Raw genomic sequence first — 11338 nt, forward strand, 5'->3', positions numbered from 1 at the left:
CCCCGCGCAGACCCCCTTGGAGTGTGATTTTTTTTTCATGTCATGAACAAACTTTGGTACATCACGGGTGATGAAGCTTGTGGCCAAGTTTCATCGCAATCGTGTGCAGGGCCGGATTAAGGTCTTCGTAGGCCAAGGAACCTTGAGATTTCGTAGGCCAAATTCAAGAGTGACCAAAACGACGATTTTGAACATGAAATTTAATCGGAACAGACTGCGGTAAAATGGCGATTTGTCTGACTTTCAAAGATACAAGTACATGTAAAATTCAATTCGGCTTCGAAATTGAGAAATAGTCCATGGGCTGGGGTGGTTTCTGTGTGACTTTTATGTGGCCTAAGTTTCTCTTCATATTATTGAAGTAGACCATGTGGGACATCAAAAAAGTGAGGGTGGACATCTGGGAGCCTGGTCGGATTTGAGAAAATGACGTCACAATATCAAGTTTTTGCGTTCATGAGGCGACCAAAAATTGGGGTAGGGGAAACTAAAATGCTTATAACGCCACAACCATACATGATATAACTGCAAACTGTGAAGAATCCGTTCTCCGGCCCGGTATGAAGAGAGTCAGCAGAAGAGGATTCACCAAAATGCAGCTTTATTGAAGGACCACACGCCAGTGGAGGTGATGTTGGCAGCTCAACCAACAGTGGAGAGCTCCCAAAACCACACTGAGTTTTACATTCAAAAACTCTCCCTTATATACAATCTATCTCTAATTTCAATCTATTTCTGGTAATACTTTAACCCTAGTTGGTGGGACGAGAGCTCATTTTTCAGGGCCTAACAGTCACCCCTCTCCCACGTACAGAAAGTTTTATCATTGTGGGATGGTTGCAGCACAAACAGAAATCCCTTTTAAGTTCACATAAATCTAAAGAGAAAGACAGGTCTGACTTTGGTATCACAGTGAGAGCCCTGCCCTAGTCACAGTGAATGAACCCAGCTTTATCAGTTTCTCAGAAGTGGAATGTGGGTTGTGCAGTCGGGTGCAGCCCTGTGCCAATCATGGACTGCCTGACAGCATTTACAGGCTATGACCATTTGAACCTAAACAAAGGCCCAAGAGTGGAATGCTTTAACACAGCCTGCGTCTTTAGAGGGCATCGGGTGGATTGACTTGCTGGGACACCATGCCACTAAAAGACAGAGAGTTAAACCAAAGCATTTACAGAGCATTGTAAAAGTGGGTTCGAATCCCTACATCTAACTAATATATATGTATTAAGTATGGATCGGATGTGACCATAACATAGCACTCCTCACACAAATTACCATTCAAAATATTTGTTTTTATTCATTCTACATGTGACAATATGCAATTTTCTGATTATTATGCAAATTTGCTGTCCAGAGGTCAAAAGGTCATGGAAATCGGGGGTTGCTTAAAATATGACCCACCGGAAGAAAAATGTCCGTTACAGGCTGCCTGTACTACTTGATAATGTTTACTGGCTGTCAGAGGTTGGCAAGACATATCTCTATCACATGACATGCATTGTATAAGAATTAACCCTTTTGTAACGTAAACATCAACTTTGATAAATGGTGCCATTTCAGAAAAGCTGATTTTCCTTTGCAGCGGAAGACACATGCCAGAAAATAAAGTAATCGAACATTTTCATCAATATGAATATGATATATCACCAACTACTTATTTCTTTAAGCCTAACTATCACTTAATTTACTAATTTCTTACAATATTCCCATGTTGTTAACCCACAAAATCCAAAAACAACCACCTGTAGAGGAGGGGAGGGGGAGGTTTCGGAACATCCTTAGTCCATTCAGCAAAAAGAAACTGCTGAATTTGCTCAGTTTTAGTAATAGTCTAGGTTTTTATATGCAAGTGAAGGTATACTGCTGACTGTAGTCACTATTCCAAATCATGCCAATTTGATAATGGAAGAAGGAATACATGTCGATGCCAGTAGTACATTTCCACGCAGCTGTAAGTGTCACATACGAGTTCTGTTCTGTTTTAGATACAACCAGCTGGATTTTTACTGCAAACATTCTCGTCTCCCATACCTTGGTACTTGCAGAACTGGCAACAAGGCAGGTCACTCCTTCGACATGCACATCTCTCTGTCGCACATTTCAAGCAACTACAGTGCACAGCATACACCCAAAGCGATTAAAGATTGTGATTAGGGAAGCACTTTTACAAGTTTCATACACTGCCTGGCTATTCAGCATGTGAAGCGGTGTTCAGCCATATGCTGGACATTGACATCTTTGCCAAAAAACATCACAGACTTATTGGCCTCTTTTGGCACAGAGAATCTAATTCTATCTCCAAAGTGATTAAGTAAGAGTACATTTACTTCCTTGCTAGTTACTCTTTTACATGACGAAATTTCACCGTTAACACAGTCTCTTCCAAAGCTTAGTTCATAACCAAAGCCTTGATTTATCCCAATCTCTATGTCCTTCACTATTTGTTCCAATGCTTGTTGCTTGTGAGTCGCAGGTTTTTCTGTTTGTCCTTTCTCAAATATACGCTCATAGTTCAGCAAATAACTTTTAATACACAAATTGTGGCAATATAAGTAGGCACCAAATACTGCACTAACACTTTATATGTCACAAGTGCGAGTGTAAACATCATCCTGAAAGCTTATGGTTGCCTCCAAGAATTTACTGGCCCTGTCGCACTCTGATATGCGGTATTTCTGATGCACCCCATGGTGCTTCTTGTATCCACAGATGACACATGATAACTCCCTCATGTCCGCTACATTGGAAACTCCAGGTCTCAGCGAGATGCTTGAGCGAGAGCGGCATGATGATGGCTCACGACTGACTTCTTCACTGCCACTAGAAGTGGAGGCGGAAGCTTTACTGATATTTTCCAATGATTTTTTTGTGAGTGCAAGCTTTGTAACACAGATTGTCCATATGATAGACAAATTCGTCATCTTCAAGGGTGCGAAGTCTTTTGGCAACATGGTCATTTCGTTCTGCAGCAGCCTCACGTATTCGTTTCCGCCCATGTTCAGTGCTTGTGGGTTTTTTTTTCTTTCGAAGATTGGCAAATGATGCATTTATCAAGATCAAGGTATTCACTGTCTCCAGCTCCACCAACCAAGCTGACACCAGTGTTCTGCATCTCATCTGAAACAAACCAGAAGGGCATTTCATGAACATGGGTGATGGCAGCATTATTGTAAGTCATAACACACCTGAAAGGCATACATAATCTGACATCTTGGCAGGATAAATCAACTTTCAGCCCTCTGAAAGCTGTCTGGTGATAAACATGCGATTGGGATAATGAAGATCGGACAGACGTTTAGTTAGTCTTGCGTTTGGCAGGCGGCGTTACCGCTCCACCATTTGCGAGCCCGTTTACATTCCTGTACTTGATGGGGTATGCATGTGTGCACTGGTGTGTAGTGAAGGCTGATTATACGACTGATTTTGTTTAAGCCTTTCTGTAGATAAAAACACCTACCACAAGTAGTCTGTGCGTTAAAACATGAGAACTGTCTGTCAAATTGAAGATTGTAATGTTGATTCAATTTTAACTTTCACTTTCACCCATGAGGAAATGCACTTATACAGTGCTGCCACCAAGCTGTCAATACTATAATCAGTGGTAGTGCCCTCCAACAGAACCACGTGGAACTACTCTATTGTGGGAATCCAAAGAAGCCTCAAATGACTGGAGATAATGATGACTGACTAGAAATAGAGGACTCAACCTCTGCCCATTTTAAAACAACTGAAATAAAAGGGTTAAATGGTTCATCGTTGTCAGAAATAGCAAGAAGTCATTTCCTCTGGGTCTTCTGCTGATATGTAAAGTAATAATCTAAAAGAGGTTTGCAAAACAATCACCAAACTGTATGGTATGAATAATGTACACTTAGACGATGGAAAAACTGGAATTTCTGACATGTCTGAAATAGCACCATTTATCAAAGTTGATGTTAATGTTACAAAAGGGTTAATTCTTATACAATGTATATCATGTGATAGAGATATGTCTTGGCAACCTCTGACAGCCAGCAAACATTCTCAAGTACTACAGGTAGCCTGTAACTCACATTTTTCTTCTGGTGGGTCAGATTTTAAGCAACCCCCGATTTCCATGACCTTTTGACCTCTGGACAGCAAATTCGCATAATAATCAGATAATTACATATTGTCACATGTGGAGTGAATAAAAACAAATATTTTGAATGGTAGTTTGCAGTTATGTCATGTATGGTTTTGGCATTATAAGCATTTTAGTTTCTCCTACCCCAAATTTTTGGTCGCCTCATGAACGCTAAAGCTTGATATTGACGTCATTTTCTCAAATCCGACCAGGCTCCCAGATGTCCACCCTCACTTTTTTGATGTCCCACATGGTCTACTTCAATAATATGAAGAGAAACTTAGGGCACATAAAAGTCACACAGAAACCATCCCAGCCCATGGACTAAAACGAACGATACAGAAAACAAATTCGGAGGAATGCATGTATATTCAATTTCCACCCTGCTGAAACACCTTCTTTCGTGCCTTTTGGTTGGCAAACGACGCGATCACTTCGGAGAAATTGACCGTATACGAAAAACCTGCGTTCCTATCTTGGCAGGGAGGATTCTGGATGAAATTATCTACGAGTTCTGCGGAAAGAGTCCATTCAGCAGGATCAGGATTGAAACTACGAGCCGTAGCATTGGCTGAAGTTGTTTCAATGCTTCTCTCATTACTTGATGCGACGGTATTGGTGTCATCAGCTTTCGAAATGTGATGCAGTGCGAGATTACTTAACCCCTCGACATTGACATCAGAAGACTCTGCATGCGCACATTCCGTTTGCTCATCTCGACTCTGGTGAGGTGAAATTTTTTTTAACATGGATCCAGACAGTCTTTTTGTTTCTGTTTCACGCCTCTTATTTTTGTCGTGTTTGCAAGTACCACTTTCGTGGTGCCGAATATATCCGTCGGCCATCGTCAATAATAAACCAGAGAGTTGGTGTCAAAGCCACCCAATGTTTGCCTGTTTATACATTTATCGTTTTTAAAAGACTAGTCCAATAATATTTTTTATAAAGCATTGCAGTGAAGTCTGATCCGAATACTTTTAAAGCAATATATGTATTTGTATATTGTAATGAGTAAACTAATACACATATTAAATGAATGGCAAGCGTCTAGTATAAACAGGCGAGCATTGGGTGGCTTTGAGACCATCTTTGGTTGAAATTTAAAATTTTTTTTTAATCATTTGTTAATTTCAACTTCACTACACCAATAATATACCCCAAAGGAACCTCCATGCCAAATATCAGCATCCTAGTACACATATTAAATGAATTGCAAGCTTCTAAAAAATAACTTGCACCAAAAACTTTAACGTTGATGTGCTACAAAAAAGTAAAGTTCAAAACAGGTCAATAATTGAAAAAATTTGAAATTATTTTTTTTAATTTCAACTTCACCACACCAATAGTATACCCCAAAGGAACCTCCATGCCAAATATCAGCATCCTAGTACACATTAAATGAATGGCAAGCTTCTAAATAACTTGCACCAAAAACTTTAACATTTTCACGCTCATGCTCACGCTGACGCTCACGCCGGGGATATCGCTATAGCTCTGTTCTTCGAACAGGCAAGCTAAGGTCAGGTCAGGTATGGGAGCATGTGCCAGAACAGCGCGTCGCTGCGTCCACTTTCCGCCGGTACTCCAGGGGCCTCCGTCTGGCCATCCCCCAGGCAGATGCCAGGCCCATCCCCATCTCCATGAGATGATGGTCAACCTGCTGCAACATGAGGCACGTGGTCGGCCCACTGGCCTCCTCCACTCATGAGACTCCCTCGCTGAGAGAATCTGGTGAGCAGGATCAGCGTCAGGAAAACGAGCCACATGTCCATACAGCCGCAGCTGACGCTCACGGACTATGCAGGTAACAAATCTCATCCGAGTCTCTCTCAGCAACCGCTCGTTGGACACAAAATCCGACCAGCGATAGCCAAGGATTCTCCGAAGAGCTCTGGCACCAAAGGAATTAAGTCTCCGTCTCAGATCCTTGGTCAGAGTCCAAGTCTCGCACCCATAGAGCAAGACTGGAAGTACCAAGGACCTGAAGACTCGGACTTTCGTCCTCCCGCACAGGTACCGGCAGCGCCACACCCCATGATCCAGTGAATCCATGACTCCCCAGGCCCGACCCAGACGTCTATTGACCTCTGACTCGCAGCCAGCAGAGACATGAATATCACTGCCAAGGTAAGTGAATCTCTCCACGACCTCAACATCCTCACCACAAACAGACACAGACAGGACAGCAGCATCCAAGATGTCACCGAAAGCCTGGATCTTAGTTTTGACCCAAGAAACCCGTAATCCCAACGGCTCCGACTCCTCATTCAGCACCTCGAGGGCCCACAAGAGGATGTCTAAAGTCTCCGCAAAGATGACTGCATCATCTGCAAAATCAAGGTCCGAGATCTTGACATTGCCAAACGATGCACCGCAACTTGATCTCTCCGACATCCTCCCTAAAATCCAGTCCATACAAGTGCTGAAAAGTGTGGGGGCAAGTACACATCCCTGACGAACTCCAGTAACAACTGGAAATAAGTCAGAGATGGTACCACCACACTTCACAGCACTCTCAGTACCAGAGTAGAGTTCAGACATCAGATCGATCAGTTTTGGTGGTACCCCACGAAGACCAAGAATCCTCCAGAGGACATCCCGATTCACTGAATCGAACGCTTTACAGAGATCAACATAGGCTGCAAGCAGCCCCTGCCGAAACTCTCGTCTGCGTTCGGTGAGGACACAAAGTGCAAGGATACGGTCAATCGTTGACCTCTTTGGTGTAAAGCCTGACTGCTCTGGACGCTGGTGCTCAAGCAGATGGTGGCGAACCCTATCAAGAATTATCCGAGCAAAGACCTTGCCCGGCACTGAGAGCAGCGTCACCCCTCGGTAGTTGTTGCAGTCTTGGCGATCACCCTTCCCTTTCCAGAGAGGGACAACAAGGCCCCTCTTCCAGTCAGTTGGGATGATGCCTGTGTTCCAGGCAGAGCACAAAACTGCATGCAACGACACGAGAGCAGCATTTCCATCAGCCTTGAGAAGTTCAGCATGGATGCCACAGATCCCTGGAGCTTTGCCCCGTTTCAACTGGTTCACCGCAGCCCGTGTTTCCACAAGCGAAGGTGGACCACAGTTGATTCGAGGGTCAGCAACAGGGATTGTAACACCCTTGACATCCAACTCGACAGCTGGGGGATCAGCCTGGTACAACCGCTCAAAGTAACTGGCCCAGCGGGCCTTCACTTCAGACTCCTCTGTCAAGAGCCTACCACTCTCTGCTGGCCCAGCGGGCCTTCACTTCAGACTCCTCTGTCAAGAGCCTACCACTCTCTGCTCGAACTGCAGTGCTCCGAGGGATGGGCTTGGATGAACGTAATGCGCGAATTCCCCTGTAAGCGGGACGAGAATCACCTGTCCACAGGTGATGCTCTACCCCCTCACAGATTCCTCGCACATAGGCCTCCTTGTCCACCCTCAGTGCACGTACAGTTTTACGCCTCAGCTCCCTGAACAGCTCAGCTCTGCCATTCAGCCTGGCCCTGCGACTCTGGTCAATGGTATCCAGTGTCCCTTGAGAGACAAAATTCTTCTTTGCCCTGCGGTGAGCTCCAAGGCATCCACCGGCAACATCAAGGACGGTGGTCTTGAAGGCGCTCCATAACTCTTCAGGACCCCCCAAAGCACCCAGACCCCCCAAGTGTCCACTCAGCCTGTTCGCAAACTCCTCAGCTACTCTCTCATCCCTGAGCTTGCCAACATCCAGCCTTGGCTGGGATGGTACCATTCTCCAGGATTTAAGGTGCAGCTTTAGAGTTGCTACAACAAGCTTGTGGTCAGTAATGAGGAACTGAGCACTCCGGTAGACCCTGCAGTTCTGGATCATCTGGATAGCAGGCAAGCTAAAAACGACAAATAAGAGCAAAACGAAGAACTGCAAGCATCAGGATGCTCGATAACTCACAGAAAGTAAGAGGGTGCCAGTATGTTCACACTCAGGGTGAACGTTACCTCACCCATCAGCCAGACGATAGTGGCGACGCCTGTGATTGGCTGAGTTGTGATCATATGGTTCCCACGCTCGCTGTCGATGATCACTGTGTCTGGCAGTGTGCTAGCCGCCTTCGCTCACGGTGTGTACAGCCTTCCTACACATGTCGACTCACATAATTAAGACTGAAAAAAACGTCGTTGGAAATTTTCGTAGGCCAAGGCCTGGGCCTCACGGGCCTAGTGGTTAATCCGGCACTGATCATGTGTGTAGTGTCGGTTCGGAGAAGAGAGCAAATAGATAGATGTGGAGAGCAGTGTCAAATTCCAAAATCATCTTATTTCTTAACAGCAAAGATATTGGGGAATATCTATTAATGGGGGGAAATAATTGGGAGTGATCGAAGCAGCGGTCGGCCTTATACACTGCCCGCGTCCATTTCTTTCATTGACTGAGCATGTCATGCGTGTAAGGGATTAGCTGGCCGTTGCCGGGGTAACAAGATAATTGGGCCGACGGAACTCGGCGATACAACTGCTCGGCGACGCACGCGGAACGAGCGTGCTTAAGCGGCTCGCTTCCGTACGAGTTCCGTCGAGGGTGAAATTCCCCGGTAGGTGGACCACGTGGTTACTTAGGTAAATTGAAGTTGGCAATTAACCCTACCCCACGTGATCTACGCATTGGCGTATTTCGGTCCAAAATAACCAGGACCCGCCAACCTCGGACTTCTCCGGGCCGGCGATCTGTAATTCCGGGCGATCGAGCTGAGACGGCCCCGCTGCTCCATCAAGGGTCGTGCTCGTGGCGACGCACTGGTGAAACCACAACAATATCTTGAGGGGATTTGTAGTTAAGCTCCGGAAACGAAATGTGACGGACGGACGGAACCCATTTCTATATCCCCCGCCAACTCCGTTGGTTGGCGGGGGATAATAAACAACTGAGGATCATCCACAGGGCCAAGAGAATGTCTACACCCCCTTTCAAAATCCTCACCTTTTGTTGCCTTTTCGCCTGGAATTATATTGCATGAAATCAGACTTTTTCACCTTTATTTACAAATCGTAACCCACAACTTCCAAGTGGAAAACAAATTTTACAATTTTCAGGAAATTATTTTAAAATACAAAACGAGAATATCTTGGTTGGATAAGAGTCCACACCCCCCTTTTAGGAGCAATTGTAAATTAGCTCAAGTGTAACCAATTACCTTCAAAATCACACACACCAAGTTAATTGGCCTCCACCTGTTATAAATTGTAGTGATTCTGATAATTTCAGAATAAAATCAGCTGTTCCTGTAGGTTTCCTCTGCTGGGTGGTGCATTTCACAGTGAAGGCTCAACCATGAGCACCAAGGAGCTTTCAAAAGACCTCTGGGATAAAGTTGTGGAAAGGCACAGATCAGAGGATGGGTATAAAAATATTTCAAAGGCCTTGAATATCCCTTGGAGCACAGTCAAGGCGATCATGAAGAAGTGGAAGGGACACAGTACCACCAAAACAATGCCCTAGACAAAGACCGGCCCGTACCTCTAAACTAGATGACCAAGTAAGGAGGAGACTGATCAGTGAGGACACCAAGGGCCAATGGCAACTTTGAAAGAGCTTCGGGCTTTTATGGCAAAGACTGGTCACTGTGTGCATGAGACAACAATATCCCAAGCACTCAGTCTGACCTGTACAGTCGTGTGGCAAGAAGGAAGCCATTACTCAAAAAAGCCCACCTTGAGTCCCGTTTGAGGTATGCAAAAAAACCACTCCATGTTCTGAAGCCACGTGACAAAAGGTTTTGTAGTCTGACGAAATCAAGATAGAACTTTTTAACCGAAATGTAAAACGTTGCGTTTGGCACAAACCCAACACAGCACATCACCCAAAGAACACCATCCTTCCTGTGAAGCATGGTAGTGGCAGAATCATGTTCTGGGGATGTTTCTCATCAGCAGGGACTGGGGCACTTGTCAGGATATAAAGGAAAATGGATGAAGCAAAATACAGAAAAATCCTCGAGGAAAACCTGTTGCCCTCTACAAGAAAGCTGAAATTGGGACGGAAGTTCACCTTTCAGCATGACAATGACGCAAAGTACACAGCCAAAGCTGCACTGGAGTGGCTAAGGAACAAAAAGATAAATGTCCTTGATTGGTCCAGTCAGACCTCAACCAATGGGAAAAATCTGTGGTGTGACTTGAAGATTTCTGTCCATCAACGTTCTCTACACAACTTGACTGAGCTTGAACAGTTTTGTTCAGAAGAATGGGTAGATATTGCCCAATCAAGGTGTGCAAAGTTGGTAGAGACCTATCCCAACAGACTCACAGCTGTAATTGCTGTCAAAGATGCTTCCACCAAGTATTAACTCAGGGAGGGTGGACACTTATCCAATCAAGATATTCTCGTTTTGTATTTTTAATTAATTTGTTTTTGTAAATTTGTAGAATTTGTTTTTCACTTGGAAGTTGTGGGTTACGGTGTGTAAATAAAGGTGGAAAAAGTCTGATTGAATAAAAGTCGATTGTTTCGAAGGCAACCATAGGAATAAACATTTAAAGAGGAACAAACGCCACAGATTGTTGAACAATGACGCTGGCCACGATCATGCCCAACAGCCCTCAAACAGTTAAGACCCTTTTTACATCCTGTAAATATTTACATCCTTTCGACCCCTGAGAGTCTGAGACCCCCTATATACCCTTCGACCCCTTGAGATCTTAGAGACCCCTAAAACCCTGCCAGACCCCTTAAGACCCTATAGATCCCTTTAAACGCAAAGACCCTTTCGAAACCAAAGACCCCATCATCCCAATATACCCTGTTAGACCCTTTGGAATCCTTAGACCCATACAACACTGTATAGCCTATATACCCTATCGAACCTTTACGATCCTCGAGAACCATTCAACAGTTAAGACCCGATAGAAGCCTTGTTGTTATTTTCTATGTGGCCTGTGGCTGCTGGTTGCATCTTTTCGGGAAGTGTGGCTGTGCCGCTGGTGCAGTGCCCCCATTACAAGTAAGCTGGTACTCATTTTGCCGACCTCGGAAGGATGACAGATCGAGTCAACCTGCCTGTTATTTCAACGGCACGACAGAGGCTTGAACCCGAAGATCTCAAGCCAGCCACCTTAACCGTTGTGCCAACAGCAGGCTTCTTAGACCCCTTTGACCCTTCCGATCCCGTTATAACCCATAGACCCAGTAAAACTTCCTATATACCACGTTGAACCATTTCGAGCCCAAAGACCCCATTAGACCCTCGACTCCCTGTCGACCCTGTTAGAACCCTTAGA

General features: G+C 44.8%; 1 protein-coding gene across 1 annotated transcript in view; it reads right to left on the reverse strand.

Moving 5' to 3' along the window:
• Positions 1-584: 584 nt before the first annotated feature.
• LOC147022370 (Y+L amino acid transporter 2-like) overlaps positions 585-11338 on the reverse strand; it is a 106221-nt gene continuing 95467 nt past the window's right edge. Inside the window, exon 11 of the mRNA XM_085893214.1 lies at positions 585-3120. Within this exon, the coding sequence (XP_085749340.1) occupies positions 3002-3120 (119 nt within the window). The 3' untranslated portion in view covers positions 585-3001. The remainder of the gene's footprint in view (positions 3121-11338) is intronic.

This window comes from Eptatretus burgeri, chromosome 8, assembly GCF_056783735.1.
Source record: "Eptatretus burgeri isolate ZD-2024b chromosome 8, Ebu_testis_v1, whole genome shotgun sequence".
NCBI lineage: Eukaryota > Metazoa > Chordata > Myxini > Myxiniformes > Myxinidae > Eptatretus > Eptatretus burgeri.